At 52.7% G+C, this 18604-nt stretch overlaps 9 protein-coding genes across 9 annotated transcripts; 7 read left to right on the top strand and 2 right to left on the bottom strand.

Moving 5' to 3' along the window:
- Positions 1–486: 486 nt before the first annotated feature.
- Positions 487–1338, top strand: BDV59DRAFT_178266 (uncharacterized protein). Its single transcript, XM_073689740.1, has one exon. The coding sequence runs from the start codon at positions 646–648 to the stop codon at positions 973–975; it is 330 nt and encodes a 109-aa protein (XP_073547776.1). The 5' UTR covers positions 487–645; the 3' UTR covers positions 976–1338.
- A 42-nt stretch (positions 1339–1380) lies between these two features.
- BDV59DRAFT_202004 (uncharacterized protein) lies at positions 1381–2427 on the top strand (the record flags this gene model as incomplete). The annotated part of the gene is made up of 1 exon (XM_073693941.1): positions 1381–2427. One exon carries the CDS (start codon positions 1381–1383, stop codon positions 2425–2427), a length of 1047 nt encoding a protein of 348 aa, XP_073547775.1.
- Positions 2428–2675: 248 nt separating this feature from the next.
- Positions 2676–4981, bottom strand: BDV59DRAFT_202003 (major facilitator superfamily domain-containing protein; the record flags this gene model as incomplete). The annotated part of the gene is made up of 5 exons (XM_073693940.1): positions 2676–2804; positions 2868–2953; positions 3427–3912; positions 3974–4089; positions 4155–4981. The coding sequence occupies 5 exons, from the start codon at positions 4979–4981 to the stop codon at positions 2676–2678; spliced, it is 1644 nt and encodes a 547-aa protein (XP_073547774.1).
- Positions 4982–5314: 333 nt separating this feature from the next.
- On the top strand, positions 5315–6471 carry BDV59DRAFT_31115 (protein fmp52-2, mitochondrial). The gene is made up of 2 exons (XM_073696165.1): positions 5315–6160; positions 6222–6471. The coding sequence occupies exons 1-2, from the start codon at positions 5608–5610 to the stop codon at positions 6356–6358; spliced, it is 690 nt and encodes a 229-aa protein (XP_073547773.1). The 5' UTR covers positions 5315–5607; the 3' UTR covers positions 6359–6471.
- On the bottom strand, positions 6410–8275 carry BDV59DRAFT_178253 (cytochrome P450). Its single transcript, XM_073689739.1, has 4 exons — positions 8113–8275; positions 7908–8058; positions 6599–7847; positions 6410–6550 (listed from the first exon to the last, which is right to left on the bottom strand). The coding sequence occupies exons 1-4, from the start codon at positions 8246–8248 to the stop codon at positions 6515–6517; spliced, it is 1572 nt and encodes a 523-aa protein (XP_073547772.1). The 5' UTR covers positions 8249–8275; the 3' UTR covers positions 6410–6514.
- A 256-nt stretch (positions 8276–8531) lies between these two features.
- Positions 8532–10132, top strand: BDV59DRAFT_202000 (Zn(II)2Cys6 transcription factor; the record flags this gene model as incomplete). Its single annotated transcript, XM_073693939.1, has 4 exons — positions 8532–8826; positions 8879–9162; positions 9226–9350; positions 9400–10132. The coding sequence occupies 4 exons, from the start codon at positions 8532–8534 to the stop codon at positions 10130–10132; spliced, it is 1437 nt and encodes a 478-aa protein (XP_073547771.1).
- Positions 10133–11370: 1238 nt separating this feature from the next.
- Positions 11371–13459, top strand: BDV59DRAFT_201999 (putative protein kinase; the record flags this gene model as incomplete). The annotated part of the gene is made up of 2 exons (XM_073693938.1): positions 11371–12856; positions 12912–13459. The coding sequence occupies 2 exons, from the start codon at positions 11371–11373 to the stop codon at positions 13457–13459; spliced, it is 2034 nt and encodes a 677-aa protein (XP_073547770.1).
- Positions 13460–13975: 516 nt separating this feature from the next.
- ilv3 (dihydroxy-acid dehydratase ILV3) lies at positions 13976–16004 on the top strand (the record flags this gene model as incomplete). The annotated part of the gene is made up of 4 exons (XM_073692192.1): positions 13976–14043; positions 14119–15518; positions 15580–15898; positions 15956–16004. 4 exons carry the CDS (start codon positions 13976–13978, stop codon positions 16002–16004), a joined length of 1836 nt encoding a protein of 611 aa, XP_073547769.1.
- Positions 16005–16672: 668 nt separating this feature from the next.
- Positions 16673–18589, top strand: BDV59DRAFT_207882 (major facilitator superfamily domain-containing protein; the record flags this gene model as incomplete). Its single annotated transcript, XM_073695090.1, has 3 exons — positions 16673–16794; positions 16855–17877; positions 18164–18589. The coding sequence occupies 3 exons, from the start codon at positions 16673–16675 to the stop codon at positions 18318–18320; spliced, it is 1302 nt and encodes a 433-aa protein (XP_073547768.1). The 3' UTR covers positions 18321–18589.
- Positions 18590–18604: the final 15 nt, after the last annotated feature.

Raw genomic sequence — 18604 nt, 5'->3', positions numbered from 1 at the left:
ACCACTATAACCCGCACGGTAGAGAAGTGTTCCTAATTACCATATTTACCATATCAGAGTACAAGATTTGTTTCGATTTGCATAGAATTGTCGATGCCTGCATCGTGGGTCCGGAGTCATCTCGGCTACATTCACGTGTCGTCCATACCTTGCATAGAGTCGGATGCCAATACGTGGTACTTACTAGTATCCATCCAGCTTCCTTCTCTCCCAATATTTCTATATCCTTTTTATCCCCATAGAGGTCGAGTCCCGGCCAAGCCGGTCCGGCGCACCAGAGTAGCGGTGTGAGCCAGCTTTTGCATAGTTAGATCTTCAGGGCATGTTCTAACTGCGAGGAAATGTGCAATGCAAGGGCGGAGCGAACCGAGAATAAAAGGTCATGGGTGTTTTCCAGTTATTCCAGATAACTCAACTCCCTGCTACAGTTCAGTTTGAAGTCTGGTGGTTACTCTAAAACAAATCCTGCATTGGATATATCAAAAAGCTTCAAGTTCTGGATCCCTCCGAACAGTACTCATTCTCCAAGCACTTCCAAACCGCCATGTCTCATTTACTTTCCTCCAACGTCCGTGGCAGTTGCTGAGCAACTATCTGCCTTTCGCAAATCTCGACCAGCATGAGTGGTGGCATAACACGGCCGCGATGCTCGAGAGGCTGCTGGTGGCTTCTCATTACGATGTGCACCAGCAGTGTCGACATCTGACTTTGTTTGGACTGCATGTCATCCCATACCTTGGTCCCGCCACTTCGGGGCCCATTATTCTCAACATCGAAATCCACCCAAAGAAGCTGGATCCCCAGGTGAAGGTGTATTTCCCGGTTGGTGGACTTCAAGACGAGGCGGTCGCCAACGCCATCAGGGCCTTTTTCAAGAAGCATAATGTTGGAGCCCACGCCAGTACGTACAAGGAGAACTTGAAAGCTTCACGTGTAAATGATCAATTCCCTGCTTCCATCGGACTCCGTTGCTGATATGTCGACCAGGCCTGGAATAGATGTCCAGGAGACGACCCATTTGCAGATGTGGGTGTCGTTGGCGTTCTCCAGCAAGAAGGGGCCAGCCAGTATTGACAGTGTGCTATCACTGAGATCGGATATGCTTGGATTCAGTGTTCGTAGAGGATGGTCTGATATCTTATTTCGGGTTGTTCATGTGTTTCCGTTCATCTGAGTGTTTGTACGTACCTTCGTAGTAGGGGGATTAGTATGCATATACTTCTAGACCTCGACCCTTACTGCTTTGGGCCAAGCCCGGAGGCTCCCCGACCAACCACTTCATTTTCTCGTCTTTCTCCAACTTCATCATCTTCTCTCCTCCTCTCCTCCTCCCTCTACCACCGTATCTACTTATTCTTTGGCTTCTCATCCCCCCATATCATGCCCTCCTTCATCGACTCCCCTATCCCTCCCCACCTCGATCTCGCCGCGGCGCCTTCCCAGCTCTTCCAGGTGCCTCCAGCTCCCTCCGCTTCATCCGCTCTTTATCGCTCCATCGCACTGCCTCCATCCAGCCGGAAACGATCGCGCGCGTCTCCAGAGAATAGTCGCTCATGGCTGGGAGCCCCCGTTGATCGCCGCAGCCCCACTCCTTTTCTCGCTTCTGCCCTGGACGACGACGACGCCGACGCCGACGCCGCCGACGTCTACCGTCCCAGTCGCTATCCAAATCCGCCCCGACCATATCCGCTCGACACCAGTCTCGAATCTCTCAGTGATATCGGAGACCTTCGGTGTAAACGCACTCGTCGCGACCCTTCGTCCTCCGTCGTGGCCGCAACGCCGGCCGATGAAAAGGCTCTCCCCTACACCAGCCCCGACGCCGCCCAACTCGCCCCGGTCCGCTGGAGTCGTGCGGTCCTCAATGTCGTCGGTAAGGTCTGGGATTTCTGCTGGTCCGGTGCCTTTCGTGGCTTCTATGCCGGCGGAGGACGGGGATACCCATTGACGGTGCCGACGGATGAGCCCTTCCGGACCGAGAAACCACCCGTCGGTCGGCTTGAATCTACCCCCATCCCCGGCGAATACCCCGAGGAGAATGATCTACGCCGGAACTGGGTGATGGTCTCCCCCGACGGCGACCATGACGACGATGTCGTCATTGCTCCATCCTCTCGCACCCGTCGGGTCATCCATCGTCGGACACCCACCTCCCCGAGCTATTCCCGCCGTCGAGCCGCCACGAAACGAACCTTCATGTCTCATCCGTCGACGATATCGACCGGGTCCCAATTTGCGCCGCCGGCCAAGCCGCACGAGAGTCCGGTGTCGGTGGAAACGCAGCGCTACATGGCCGAACGGCGTCGGATGGAACGTGAAGAAGACGCCAGTCTCCGGCGGCTGAATCGTCAGCTCCAGGCGATGATCCGTGAGGGAAAACAGGCGTTGGGAACGCGCGTGGAGGTGGATGATTTCATGGAGGAATGACTGATTTGAATGTCTTTTGCTTTTCTATCATCACTTGGGATACCCGACACGCTTATTCTCGTTCTTTGCCCTCATCTAGCCACTCTTTCCAAGCGACGGCGATTTGCATTACAACTCACGATTGAACATGATTGACCTGGTCACGATTCTAACCATCACTATGACTTAACGATAAATGAGCGAATGAATATTGACATATTGATACATCGTCTGTCCGTACAATAGCACCAGCACTCGTAGATTAGATGTCACGTATCTGACGGCAGTGGTGGTCCTATTCGCCCATGATCCATCAGATTGGCCAGCTTGTCCGAGAGACCAACTATGTGCACCATCTGAGGCAGGTCCGTCACAAGATCCCGATACTGCAGGAGGTTCTATCGAGGACGTATCAGCGTCGGGTCATCCAAAGGTCAAGAATTGTCCCCAGGTAGACATACCAAGATGGGCAGTGCTGTCGCTGAGCCGACTGCGAGAGGCAAGATGGCACGACTGGGTTTCATATTGTTGGTCTCATGCGGCGGGTCTGTACTAGAAGTTAGAGATGCCACTTGACCCAGCCAATATTGAATATTACCTCCCCGACGTGCGAAGATCGGATACTCCTCTGGCAATGATGATTAGGGACAAAAGATGATGTCCCCATCCGTCCATGTTCTTCGTTTTGATCTTTGCCCCTTGATCCCTTCATACCGGCAGAGATTCCTGGGCGCGATCGAACGCCGCCTAGCGTGGCTGACGTTCCCATAGTCGACTTTGGACCATTCCTTGGTGTAATCCAGTAATTAATTTTCAGCGTATGGAGTAAAAGTGACCTGTCCGTCACATACAGCGTATGTATACGCTGAGTTCTAATCTCTGTTGAGATGGCGAAGGTTCCGATGGATGGCGAGTACAGCCCGATGTCAAGGGATGCCGTGAGGTTCAAAGGCACCATATCCCTCTCCATGTCCCAATCGACATGGACTGTGAAGGGACATCACGCCGCTGCTCCCTCACTGGCAATGGAAGATCTGTTCAGCTTATTCCCCCTTTGGAATATCGTGACGATGGTAAAAGCCACTCCCGTCGAGGCCAAGCCAATGGTAAAAGCAATCTTCAAGCCGCGCATGTATGCGGCCAGCACGCCTGGGACCTGATCGGCAGGGAAGACACTTTGGATGTTCGTCGCGCCCGTGTTCACTACAACAACAGGGTCGATATCTGGAGCTGATTCCGGGAGAACCTTGACAAGCACGTTCACGAAGGCATCCTGCGCGGCAGAGACCAGAAATGCGCCCCCTACCGTTTGGAAGAAGAGAAGAATGGCCGTTGCTTCGGCCAAGTCTGCCGGCGGCGCCGTGGCCTGCCCCGTTATGATCGGTACCTGCATGGCAAGGCCCCAGCCAACTCTCCCCACGATCTGATACCCGATCCACATCCCATTCGTGGTGTCCATGTCCAACGTGTAGAGCAATCCCGAGCTAATCATGGTAATGGCCGATCCTGCAACGGTGAGCGGCACAGCGATGCCCGTAACAGAAATGAAGAGGCAGGTTTCACACACCGCTCATTGCTGCGCTGACATTGTCGATGCTCTGGGAGTAGATAGGTAGGTAGTATATGACTAGGAAGTATGCACCGGTGAAGAAGAACGTGAACACCGCCTCCACGAGGTATACTCTGTCCCAGCCAGGCGGAGCGGCATCATCGCCCTCTCTTCCTGCAACCACTCCCATGCCGCAAACCCTGCCAGCAGCACCACAAAACCAACAAGCAGACCGACTACCGGAGATGAGCTCCATGCGTACTTCTGTCCGCCGTAGTGTAGCGCGAGGATGTAGCTAATAACCGCGCCCATGACCAGAGTGACCCCAATGAGATCCATCTGTCGGAGTTTCTCGGCCAGATCCGTGTCCTTGGGTGCAGCTGCACTCGGTGTCTTGAAGAATAGCACAATGATAAGGACCGAAACGGCCTCGACGGGTTTGCCGACAAGGCGAGCTGGCGATGGTGTTTCTACATCAACCTGCGCCCCCCCAATCAACGGTCCAACAACTGCTGCAATTCCGTAGCTTGCCCAGATGATACCTGTGAACATGGGCCGAGCCGTGGGTCTCGCAGAGAAAGCGATGATGGTGTACACGCCGGAGCCGAGACCGGCAGCACCCAGACCAGCAATCGCCCGTCTCACGATGAGCGTTGTGCTGTTGGAAGCAACGCCGCAGATCAGTGAGCCAAGCTCGAAGACGCAAATGGAGACCAGAAACGTGCTCTTTAACGGGAAGTACTTGTAGGCGTTTCCCCAGGCCGACTGGAATCCGCCAATTGTCACAAAGAAAGCAGAGCTGTACCAGGACACGTCCGCGAGACCGTGGAATTCATCGGTGATTTTGGGTATGGCGATTGCGACGATGGTCAGGTCAAGAGACATAAAGAAGATGCTCAAGGCGAGGGCGATGAGTACAAACGCTAGTCTTGAACCAGAGGGGTAGTATTCTTTCTCTTCAGGATTCTCGCGGGCGTCGTTCGTGTCTTGGTGGAATGCTCTGTCGGAGTGGGCTTCTTGCTGCATGAAGCTACATGTGCTCTGAGTTCCCTTCATCGAGGGCATGTATTGAGGTCACAGCGGTGCTTGTCTTGTTGCCTGTAGACTATGCAAAGTACTGCTACTAACGTATGCCAGCATCGTCTGAGCCGTAAAAAACAGACTCGTGAAAGGGAAGGCGTGCCTGCCGCCTTATAGTAATCAACCTCCTATGTAGGTAAACATCACGGTAAGTTCCCACGGTCAATGGCATCCGACATCAAGACCGAAGGTAACAATTGTCCATATCTCAATATTCATGACTCGTTAAGATTAGGTTGATTTGGAGCTGCCATTGCCAGTGGCGTCAATTGTTGCGTCTTGCCTCTATCGTTCTACTATACCAACTCAAGACGTCTCAGCATCATCGCAAGCCCACTGACGGCCGCTATTGCACTTTCACTGTAAGACAATCTCTTCCGGCAGTTAAATTAGCTGCCTATGTCGTAGCTGTAACTCAAGGCATTCTTCACATGTCGGCCATGGATAACGTAAGCCACTGCCGCCACCTGGCGTGACCTGACGTCTTGCGCAGCTCATCTCGGTTCCATTTACCACGGTTTTCCGTCCTGTAGACATACCTGTTTGAGCCAGGAAATCGGTAACACATCAAAATGGCAACAGCAGCGGTATTTGGCTGTACAGGGGCGGTTGGCTCTCAGATCCTGGCTACCCTCTTGGGCTCGGATTCGTTTTCATCGGTCCAAACCGTATCCAGAAGACTGCCAAGTGATCAGTCTAGCAAGCTCCAAGCCCTCGAAGTATCTGACACCTCCAAATGGGGTGACATGATTGCCTCCTTGACTCCCAGCCCATCAGTGATCTTCAACGCAATCGGCACGACCAGAGCTACTGCCGGCGGGATCCAAAATCAATGGAAGATTGACCATGACTTGTGTGTCGAGAACGCTCGAGCAGCCAAGGCGGCCGGGGTCAAGACCTACGTCTTTATTTCTAGTGGTGGGACCCGAGGGTTTCTCTCTAGTTACGTGCCCTATTCGAAAATGAAGATCGGTGTAGAGGATGCCATCAAGGAGCTTGAGTTCGAACATGCTATCATCCTGAGGCCAGGGTTGATCATTGGGAGGGAGAAGTCTAAAGCCCCCCTTTTGGAGGCCATTGTGGGACATCTCAATAAGTTGGGACAGTGCGTTCAGGACTCTATCGGTATGTCCAGTCGAGCAACGCTTAATCTTCTTGCGATATGTTCACTAATATGAGTTTGTAGGTGCGGATCAACTTGTCATTGGCCGGGCAGCTGTGGCGGCTGCTCGGATGGCCGAGGAGGGCAAAGCACCATCGAAATATTGGAATTTGGAGCAGGCGGATATCATTAGGCTTGGAAGAGACGAGTGGAAGGAGTAATAGCAAATTGTGTTGCTAGTAGGGGAGACCTGCTGTTGATCTTAAGAATGTGCTCTGATACGTAATGTGAGTGATTTATTATGACTCTTTTAATTTACACGCTGAACACCACTACCTCTTGTATATTAAGATGATATACAGCAATAATGATATATCCTATGAACGTTTTTTAAAGACCAATTGACATCCGTCCTGTAATGAAAATTAGCAAAATATTGAATGCCGCTATAGGGTACCTACCATGGGAAATAACGTGGCAAACACCCTGATCTCTTCTGATCTTGCCGTAGCGTGATGGGTCCAGTCGAGCTCCAGCGCTGCTTTCCCAATCATCGCTGCCATAGAGAGAGGCACATATCTCTTTGCAAGACATTCATGTGCCCCAGTTCCAAAGACGAGCCAGTTTTTCCCCTTCGATTCCGCATCGCCCGTGATCCACCGTTCCGGCTCGAAAACATCGGGGTCGGGGTAGACATCCGGGTCGTGCAATGCTGGATAGCAGGACGGGATAACCATGGATCCCTTGGGAACAGTGTAGTTTTGTGTGACAGGAAAGTTTCTCGTTGCGAGATACGGGACGAAGATAACTGGGGGTCTGTGGCGGAGGAGCTCCTTGACGACGGCATTGGTGTATGTAAGCGACTCCAACATGGGCAGATCAAAGGGCTTGGATCTATCGCCGCCCCGAGCCGCCAGGTTTTCCTCGCGTACCCGACCGAGTACATCAGGCCGCTGGGCGAGAACCTGGAAGATCCAGGTCGTGGCACTGCTTGAGGCATCCTGCGATGCGAAAAGGAATGTGAAGAGCGTCTCTCCGATCTCTTCATTTGTGAATTCGCGGATGAGGTTCGCTGGTCTTTGAACATTTGTTTCTCCAGTAGCCACCATCTCGCGGTATCGGCTCGATTCCATCATGTGCAGTACCCAGTGGTCCACTATGCATGTGGGAGCCGCACCGGAGGCCATGTTTGTTTTACAGGCAGCAGCACATCTCGCAAATTCGGCATGTACGGCGTCGGCGGTTCGCTTCCCTAACCATGGCTTGGTAAAGGGGACGTACATTGAGAAGGGGATATTGACTAGCTCAAGCGCGGCGGTGATGAGGTAGAAGTCGTCGGCGATCTTCTTAACCGCGTCCTGGGATATGTAATTGCCGAAGAAGGTACGGCATGACAGCGCACAATTAATCTCGCGAAACATAGTCATAAATTCCATAGGCTGTCCTTTGTTATCTGCACTTGCACCAACAAACTTCTCAAAGTAGTCATCAAAAACTCTCTCTTGGACAGGTAGATAGGTTGCCAGCGCACTGTTAGTGAATAGAGGAGCCAACCCTCGCCGGTACTCCGCATGCGCTTTACCCTGTAGGAATACCCATGCCTTTGGCCCTAATATGTTTTTTGCAATTGGTACTAAGCATGGCTCCGCACATGACGGGGATTTGAAAACCTTGTGTGCCAGGTCACGATCGGAGACGAGGACAACAAATCTGGGTTTAGAGGATGAGTTGGAGGGTTACTAGACAAGTTATAACGATCTAGCAACATACTTGTGGAAAACAGACACACAGCTAAGTGGTCCGCTCGCCCATTGTGTCAAATATTCCTCGAACTTTGGATAGATCGCCTGGAGGAATGGGCCCATGATGGGAATCTTCAATGGTGGCCCGGCGATGGAACCTTTGCATTTGATGTACATGACTGTATATGGAGTCAGATGGATAGAAATTTGTGGACGAGATGTAATATAACCACCTTGATCATAGATAATCACTCCCAGCAAGAAGCTCAAAATATACTGCCAGCTTGCCCAGCCGCTAAGGGACTCTGGTACGTTGCCCTGCAAAGGGAACGCGGGCTGGGTGCTGTTGCCGATAACATCCACATGCATACTGTCGTCTGTTAGGCAGTGACCCTCAACTCTGCAAAAGTCCAACAAGCCATGAGGTATCGCCCCATATTTATATCCCACTCAGTCGATCGTAAGACATGTGTATGTATTACCGAAAAGGGACTAGACTCCGAAGGACGACAGGGCGGAGTCTAATCCTCTTTGGGTCGTCTATATTCCCGGCTATATCGGGTAACGTCGCCTGACATCTCAGGCTCACCACACCGTCGGCTTTCCTCCTTTACGTGTTTGATCCCACAGATAGATTCAATCCCCTCGCAAGATGGGCCAGACCCTTCGTCGGTCGTGTGCTGCGTGTGCTAAGGCTAAGCACAGCTGCGATTTGCGCACTCCGCACTGCTCTCGATGTGTTAAACGGAAAGTCCGTTGTGTATATGCGAATGCGCCGTCGACGGTGCCTTCAACAGCGTCTACTCGGGCAGAGTGTCAACTACTAGGAAGATCCCCCGATAATCTTGGATCTTTCGGAGATGGTCGGCTCGCCTCTCTAGACCCTTTCGAGTCGTACCCACAAACGAGACTCCCACGGGACCGCGTCCAACGTCTGATCCATAGCTGTACGTGCGTTTCGATCCAAGTCGTAAACTGAATCCGAGCTTACAAACTTAGTTATACATAAGATTGCTTTCCAGTACTATCCTCTTGACGTGAACGCCGCCTCGAATCCATTTCTTGTCTCCTGGTGGCCACTCGCCCTTGGTGATCCGGCATTGTTTCATGTTTCCCTGCAGACCGCATGTCTTGATGAGGAGTTGCTCGCCCAGAAGGGCTTCGAAGCGTCAGAAATTCTGATGGCTGACTCTGTTACGTTACTCCGCCGCAAAATCGAAAATCTGTCGCTGGCTGTACAGGACGGAACCATGAACTCGGTCATCACCTTGGCCGCTATCGAGGTAGAGCCCCTGTCCCATTGTGGTTATCTTCCGTCCTAATTACTGATATTTGGCGCAATATAGTTTGGTAAGGGCAACACTGAGACCAGCGACATGCACGTTGAGGGAGTGAAGAGATTGGTCCATCTAAGAGGTGGGATCAATTCAGTCAGGCAGACTAGTCCGCTTACCGCAAGGATGGTTGCGTGGTAAGGTCCCTGCGAATATATAACGAGACTATCGTTGACATGATTCGAGGGTATCGATGCTCGTCACGGGCCATCCCCAGTTCGAAACCCAGGATGACTTCGGCATTGGCGATGGCATCCCACCCACTCACGAATGGCAGATGAATTCGATAATCAGCCTTCAGAATAATATGGCCGATTTACACCGCGTGGGCGTTGGGCCCGAGGTTCGAAATGTGTATAACCGCCTCCGCAACGCCTTCCACCGAGCCCAACGAACACCGCTCCCATCTACCCAACTCCATGACCTCGCCTCCTTTGTCATTCACCGGCTTTTGCTCACGGCCCCAAACCCCGCGAGCCCGGCGCCGTCGCCAATCACTGAATGCCTTCGCTACGCCATGGTGCTGTTTATGTTTATTGTTCAGGGACCGACGTATTTCTCCCATGCAGTCATATTGAACAACATTGTCGCGCGGTTTATAGAGAATTTTACGCAGCTGGAATGGACGCTCTGTGTGTTTGATCCTCTTGATGTGTGGTTCTTTGGAGTCGGGTTGGCGGCCTCGTCAGGCACGGCCAAGTATTCGTGGTTCGTGAAGCGAGCACAAGCTATAATTGCTTCTCTCCAGTTGAACAGTTGGGATGAGGTCCTCGAAGTCATGAAGAGCGTTTTGTGGTTGGAGACATTACGCGGCGAAAGTATATTTCGCCGTCAGTGGGAGACTGTTTTCAACGTTGCAGGAGGCGGTGGAGTGGTAGATACTACCAGTGTGGTGTGGGATGGGATGTCTCTGGAATGAAGTCTCCGCTGTCACTTCTCTGAGGCTTCGGAACTGGATGGCGATGTATATAATTGGCATGACTAATGAATTGAACATGAACATGAGACATTAACGATAGACCATATTGATAAACGTCTCTCATGTGACCAGGAATGACCTGTCAAGATGGGCCACTCAGATATTCCGTAACTCCTCCTGTGCGCTTATTGTGCTCATACGTTTCCTGAACGGGAATGGTCTATCCGTTCTGATAGGCTTGGCGTGTGATGGGATTCGAACCGCCATCACGACGAGTTCGTTTCTATAATGGGGCAAATCACCAGGGAGTAACCGATGGGATCTACAGGTTCTCCCGGGGCGAAAAATGATGAATAAATATTCCTTGCCTCGTGTTCAGTTCCGTTGGGTTTGAGTGCCGACCCTCTTGTGCAGGGTCTACGCAATGTGCCCACCCAGACCCACAGGATCGACAGAAAGGCACAGAAAGCCGGATTCTAAAGAGTGGAATCAGGGACCTTGACCAAGAGTTTTCTCTGTCTAGTGGATGACTCGAGTCAGCTTGAGGCACGTTGGTCATGAAAATAGAAACCAAAGGACCAAAGCGCGGTGTTGACGACGCGCCGCGGGACAAAGGGTCGCCACGCACAGTCGCCAAGGCCTCTTGTTGAGTGGGGGGGTTGTTCCATTGTTGGATGCAAGTGCTTCACCATCCGCCGGGACCTTCATTGTCTTCTACTATAATTATCCGACACCTTTTTATCGCCTCTTCCAAGCCAGGTAAGGAGTTGAATGCAGAGTTCCTCTTTGGGCCTTCCGTCGCGGCATTACTGAATGCGGGGTAGCGTGCTGGCGCTAAACCCAACCCGGAGCGACCGAGTCAGCTGACCCCGCGTGGATTTTCGCTTTCCCTTTTCGGGTGGAATTGAGTTCTTGCGATATCAATCAAGGCGCAGTACTTCGCCTCTTCTTCTTCTCTTTCTTTCTCTCCTCCATGACATATCTGAAACATACATATCCACACTCTCTTCCTCCACACATACTACCCATACCCCTCTCTCCCCTTTCCTTTCTTTCATAGCGTCAACTTCCCCGCCCACGATCTCACCTGTTCTGGCGTCCTGATAGAGTTGAACCGAGGGGTTTCCACTAAATCCCCGATCTCACCCGCCCGGCCATTCACGCCTACGCCCACGCAGTGACTACTGCCATCTATCTTGGCCCCTTCTTGGGTCCTCGAGTACTTCCATACTCGTTCGATGGTCCCCTCGGATTCTGCTTCGCCGACCGAGAGGTCAGGACCCTTTGTCAATCCTCCCCCTTCCGAGTTACACCAAGCCACCTCCCCGACGGCTTCTGGCGACAGTCATGATGCTCCGTCAAACCCTTTCGTGACCCCTGGTGCAGGGAACCTGGACTCTCCAACCCTGTCTCTGCCTCCAGGTCATCACGATGCGACTTATATAAAGGCGCGTTATGCGACCTCCAGCCATCCGTCTGTCCCTCCCCTCCACATTCGCACCGATATACCGGAGTCGTCCTCGTCCCAATTGAGCCCCCCAAAGGAGTTGGACCCATTTATGCATCACAGTATCTCGTCCGGTAGCCTTCCGCACCGCACCCCCAGTTTGCGCGCGCTCTTGGCCGGTCCCACCTCCAGTGGTGGCTCACTATCACCCGCGTCTGGCTGGCCGTCCCCTCAGTTGATGGCCATGGGGGACATCACTCCCCTCCCGTCGCCTATCGGTGGCGCGTCCCCGTGGAGGGGCCACCGTCGCGGCTCCCAGTCTTTATCTCGGACGCCGTCGATGACGTCAAGAAACGGATCCAGCCTAAGTTTGCGACTAAGCGATTCATCACAGGCGTTTGGCCCAGTAGAGTCGCGATCGCGCGGCAAGCAATATGTCGCAGCTGACAAGTCTCCGGAGACCCCCAGTAAAATCCCGCTCGAGGCGGTTCCGAAACATACCCGCAATCGCAGCCTGAGCGAATATGTGCCCCCAGGTCGCAGTGTCCCGGTGAAGCCACGCCCCATTGCCGTCTCAGGGGCGGCTGCTGTTGCTCCTGGGATGTCCTCATCCAGCGCCGATGCCAAAGCCAATAATCTACACCGAGAACAATACTTGGCTGTTCACCGCGGGATCGCCTTGCCCACCGTTCGTCCTCCCTCCCCACCGAGAAGCAGCCGCAGTGGATACGATGATGGTGACGCAGAACCGGTGATCACTCACCCGTCCGGCCTTGGTGGGATGGATGAGATATATTCGGTGCGCTCCGTTCGAACGCAGCAGCCCCGAAAGTATCGTAAAATCCGCCAGCTGGGACAAGGGACTTTCAGCCAGGTCTGCCTCGGAGTCCGGATGGAAGTACGCAGCAGTGATGATCCAGATGGTGCGCACGAGCCAACCACTGCCACTCAGAAACTGGTGGCTGTCAAGATCATCGATTTTGGACCGGCTGGGGGTGCGGATGAAGAGCGATTGGAAGTGTCCCTCAAACGCGAGGTTGATATTCTCAAGTCGATCAACCATCCCTCCCTCGTACAGCTGAAGGCCTTTGGCAGCGATGAGAAACGCGCTCTTTTAGTATTGGACTATTGTCCGGGCGGTGACCTGTTTGATCTCGCATCGTCAAGCCCCAAACCGATGAGCCCAGAGCTCATCCGTCGTATCTTTGCCGAGTTGGTTGGTGCGGTGCGTTATCTCCACGAGCACTTCGTAGTGCATCGAGATATTAAACTGGAAAGTGAGTAATTCCTGTATCATCGCTTTTCATAGGGAGGAAGCTGACTGTTTCCTAGACGTCCTTGTCAATCTCCCCAGCGATGCGATGGACAAAATCAGTGACTGGCGAACATATGACCGGGCTGTGATCACCCTGAGTGACCTAGGTCTGTCCCGACGCATCCCTGAGCCGCCAGAGAGTCCCCTTCTGCAAACTCGATGTGGAAGTGAGGATTATGCTGCACCGGAAATCCTTATGGGCCAGCCGTATGATGGCCGCGCGACTGATGCTTGGGCCCTCGGTGTTCTGCTTTATGCCATGATGGAGAACCGGTTGCCTTTTGATGCGTTACCGGGAACACGCGGCGACCCGGCGAAGCTTCGAGCTCGGACGCCTCATCGTATTGCTCGGGTCGAGTGGGCGTGGTATCGATACGCAGACAGCGATGAGGAATGGGATCCGGAGAAGGGTAAGCATCTCGAAGGGGCGCGCGAGTGCGTGGAAGGACTGTTGAAACGAAACACCAAGCGGAAGAATCTGGATGAGATTGCGGCTCTCGACTGGGTCCGGGAGGCCATCGATGTGCCGACGGAACTGAAACGAGGTGACAAGGAAGTACCCTAGAGCTGGACTTTGGGGGTTGTTTTCATATTCTTTTCGTCTGTTTTGTTCTATTTTACCTTTGATATCATGGGTTACGATATACGGTGAGGGCTGTGCATAAGATGCCCCGGGCTATGGTTCTTATTACTATTCTATATTCCTATTATTTCCTCATGGTTAGACCAGAGAGACCTGTTATACCCTTAGAAGTGCCGAGCATTTGGTTGTGCATGATTTCTAGATGAACGGATGCATACTTGCGTACTGACTGTATTTGGGTCTATTTTATTTCCATTAACTACGAAGTAATTATGCAGCTGATGGCTGACAAACCACCGGCGGGGATTGGCCGTCGGGGAGTGGTAGCCCAACTCCGACATCGCGGCAGCTCCGACTTCCCCGGTCCACATTTCTTCTCCCTCCACATTCATCATCATCTCCTTCCTCATTTTTGCTCCCCCAATTCCTCTTCTTCTTCAGTCACGCCCCCGGCACGCTGTTGATATTGCGATCAACTGCGCATTCCAACCTCTCACAATGCTTCTTTCCCAGACCAGGGGGCGTTTGCCCTCCCTGCGGGCCCTCTCCATGCGGTCTATGACGGTGTAAGAGATGTGCCATTGAACCCCTCGCGATTACTTGGTATGTTCTTCCAGCTGACCATCCATTGCTGCAAATAGTCGTCCGTTGTCTACCACTCTTCCCAAGCAAAAGGCCGACGAGAAAGAGCCCGTCCTCAATAAGGTCTCCCGCCATGTCACCCAGCCCATCTCCCAGGGTGCCTCCCAGGCCATGCTCTACGCCACTGGTCTCAGCGAGGCCGATATGAACAAGGCTCAGGTCGGCATCTCATCCGTCTGGTACAATGGTAATCCCTGCAACATGCACCTCCTCGACCTCAACAACCGCGTCCGAGAGGGAGTCCAGAAGGCTGGTCTCGTCGGTTTCCAGTTCAACACCGTCGGTGTCAGTGATGCCATCAGTATGGGCACTTCCGGAATGCGCTTTTCCCTCCAGAGTCGTGATCTCATCGCCGACTCCATCGAGACCGTTATGGGTGGCCAGTGGTACGATGCCAACATCAGTATTCCCGGTTGCGACAAGAACATGCCCGGTGTCCTGATGGCCATGGGAAGAGTCAACCGCCCCAGTCTGATGGTCTACGGTGGTACCATCAAGCCCGGTTGCGCCGCCATGCAAAACAACGCCGATATTGATATCGTCTCCGCCTTCCAGGCCTACGGACAGTTCATCAGCGGAGAGATCAATGAGCCCCAGCGTTTTGACATCATCCGCAACGCCTGCCCCGGAGGAGGTGCTTGTGGTGGTATGTACACTGCCAACACCATGGCCACCGCCATCGAGGTCATGGGTATGACCCTTCCCGGCTCATCCTCCAACCCTGCTGAGTCGGCCGCCAAGAACCTTGAGTGCCTGGCCGCCGGTGAGGCCATCAAGAAGCTTCTCGTGGAAGATATCCGCCCATCTGATATCCTGACTCGTCAGGCCTTTGAGAACGCCATGATTGTCGTGAACATCACCGGTGGCTCTACCAATGCCGTGCTGCATCTCATTGCCATTGCGGACTCCGTCGGCATCAAGCTGGACATCGAGGACTTCCAGAAGGTCTCGGACCGGGTCCCCTTCCTGGCGGACCTCAAGCCCTCCGGGAAGTACGTCATGGCCGACCTGCACAACATCGGCGGCACTCCTTCCCTGCTGAAGTTCCTGTTGAAGGAAGGCCTCATTGATGGCTCGGGTATGACCGTCACCGGTCAGACCCTGGCCAAGAATCTGGAGAACGTTCCCGATTTCCCCGAAGACCAGAAGATCATCCGCCCCCTGTCCAACCCGATCAAGGAGACTGGTCACATCCAGATCCTCCGCGGCTCCCTGGCCCCTGGCGGTAGTGTTGGCAAGATCACCGGTAAGGAGGGTCTCGTTTTCACCGGAAAGGCCCGTGTCTTTGACCACGAGGACGACTTCATTGCCGCTCTCGAGCGCAACGAGATTAAGAAGGAGGATAAGACTGTTGTTGTCATCCGTTACACTGGACCCAAGGGTGGTCCGGGCATGCCTGGTATGGATCCTATTGGCCAAGATGCTTGTTCTCATGTTGCTAACGGTTATTGTGACAAAAGAAATGCTTAAGCCCTCCTCTGCCCTCATGGGTGCCGGTCTGGGCTCGTCCTGCGCTCTGATCACTGACGGACGTTTCTCCGGTGGTTCTCATGGCTTCCTTATCGGGCATATCGTCCCTGAAGCTGCCGTCGGTGGTCCTATTGGCCTCGTCAAGGATGGCGATGTGATCACCATTGACGCTGGGAACCGGAAGATGGATCTGGATGTTGACGAGTCGACCCTCGCTGAGAGAAGAAAGCAGTGGGAAGCAGACAAAGAGGCTGGCCGCCTCCCTCCTACCGGCCTGACTCTCCGTGGTACGCTGGGCAAGTACGCTAGGTATGTTACGAGTCGATCAGATATTCGATTACTCGCATGCTAATGGATCCTCCTTAGAAACGTCAAGGATGCCAGCCACGGCTGCATCACCGATGCTCTTGACTAAACTGTACAGGATGGAATGGTGATTGATATGTTTCCTATATACTGTTTATAATTACCCTTGTCTTTGGGCTGAATTGGATGGATTTGCAAAGCTTGCATAGTGCTCTTGGGATTGGCGACTCTGAAGAACAAAAGCGCGTTAAAATTTATTGAATGAAATGCATCATGTTATCCTTACCGTTATTCCTTCAAATGATCACACCCCTTCAACCCCATATCACCGAGAAAAGCCTCAGGGAACTAATCTCTTGGCGCAGGGTTATTCCGCGGCTGTTGTGATGCGGGGGATCGTCCTGGTCAGCGGGAATACTCCGACTACTTATCCAGACATAACAATGACGACCGTCATATCAGAGGGCCTAAACCCGTTCATCGCGCTGATCAGTGAGCTACAGAGTTATATGTCAACAATAAGAACCGCCATGAGAGCCCATGCAAGACATACTCTCGCCCCGCTGGAGACTCGTATTCATCCTACTGACAACCTCGGTCCAGGCTAGGGTCTTGATGACTCCAATTCGTCATTTTGAACTAATTGGAGAACATAAAGAGACTAGCAGCAGATCGGCTTACCGGCACAGGCTGATTACCAATATGCATCTAGCAATATAATTCCGCATCTTGCGCATTCGGACGGGTCTCTTCTCCATCTACTCGCTCTTAACCGTCATGGACGACTCTGACAATAAGGAGCTTGAAGCTCCCACAGAGCCTGTAGTTCACGTGAAAGATGGTGGTATTCGAGGCTGGCTCCAGGTTCTAGGTGCCTTTTTTATCTTTTTCAATGTCTGGTGAGATACCGAGAGTTCATTTATGTGACTACAATGACAACCTTTAACTGATCCACCTAGGGGTCTAACATTTGCTTATGGGTCGTTCCAAAGTTTCTACGCCCTCGAATACCTCCCAGCATCGGGAGCCTCTGCCATTTCCTGGATTGGCACCGTCCAATCTTTCTTGCTCATCGTTTGTGGCGTCATTAGTGGCCCTCTCTTTGATCTCGGATATTATCGAGCGATGATTGTGGTCGGAAGCACCCTCTCTGTCCTCGGGATCATGATGCTCAGTCTCGCACACGAATACTACGCCATTTTCCTTAGCCACGGAATCTGCATGGGCATTGGATTCGGTCTCCTATACATCCCCAGCGTTGCGCTGGTGAGTCGACGGTTCGCTCGACGACGAGCTGTTGCTTTAGGCATATCAACCAGCGGCGCCCCCGCCGGCGGCATCATCTACACACTTATGTTCGAACAGCTGATTCCGAAGGTGAAGTTCGCCTGGACGGTGCGCGTTCTGGGCTTCGTCATGTTATTTCTCTTCGTCGGTGCAGCGTTTCTCCTCCTATGGAAAACCGATACTACACATCAGGCACAGGGCCAACCGCGACAGAAAACAAAGCTTCTTGATCTTCGCGCATTGAGAGACCCGCCTTTCTGGAGCTTCACGGCGTCCAACTTCTTGCTTTATCTCGGATACATGACGCCGTTCTACTACATCCCTACCTATGCCGAGACCAAGCTCCACACCTCTCGTTCGCTAGGGCTATACATCCTCATAATCTCTCAGGCAGCGTCTATCATCGGCCGCGTCGCCACAACAACTGTTGCGCATCGCTACGGCTCCATGATCCCGTGGATCTTCTGCGGCATGGTCTCCGGGATTTTGTGTCTTGCCTGGATTAGTGTCCACAGTCTTGTGCAGTTTATCCTCTACTCGGCTTTCTATGGCGGCATCTCCGGCGCCCTCGTACCGCTTCCGCCCAGTGTCTTTCCTCATGTGTGTCCTGATCCGGCGGCACTCGGGACCTGGCTGGGAATGGCACAGAGCATTAGCAGTATCTCGACGCTTATTGGACCGCCCATCGCCGGGGCGTTGGCGTCAATCGGGTCTCGTGGGAATACGGACTTGAATTTCGTGAATATTGAACTTTTTAGTGGGATCGTTATGATCTCGGGCGCGTTCCAACTGATGGGACTCTGGTATTTACTGTATAGAATGCGGAACAAGAAGGGGTTATTCTGATATGCCACCTTCTGAGGCATAGACGTGTGCCAACCCACTGGCTCACCAACCTTCCTATACACGCGAGCGCTACAGACAACCTCGTCACATCGCTTCAAATGACGTGGCTTTCATGAAGCTACTAATCGAAATTAGTGGCGCTCGTTGCCCGGTTCCAGATACTGTGAAAAGGGGCTCGCGTGCCATTGTCATTCCTGGTAAGATAACCAGATCTGCTAGATCCCCGTCCGTGGTTGAAATCGATGAGCAACTGCGGTTACAGCAACAGTATCCACCTTACTCGTATGGATGATAGAAACTGAACTACATATGCATCTATACAGACTTGATTTTCTAGAATCGATGTGAATTGCCCTATTTGGATAAGGTCGCTTTAATGAGGGCGCTCTGGGGTTTGCTCACAGAATATTTCTTTATCACCGATCAAGGCTCAGTGAGCGCTTAGGTCCAACTCAGGGCGGGGTCAGTTATCAGTCACATATGCCCTAAGTTACTTATACCGCAATATTCTATACTATTAGCCTGATAACGATGCCGAATTAATTATCTCTACAATACCTATCTCCTTCGAAATGC

The sequence above is a fragment of the Aspergillus ambiguus genome, assembly GCF_047715705.1.
Source record: "Aspergillus ambiguus strain CBS 117.58 unplaced genomic scaffold BDV59scaffold_16, whole genome shotgun sequence".
NCBI lineage: Eukaryota > Fungi > Ascomycota > Eurotiomycetes > Eurotiales > Aspergillaceae > Aspergillus > Aspergillus ambiguus.
This window is presented reverse-complemented; position numbering and strand designations above follow the sequence as displayed.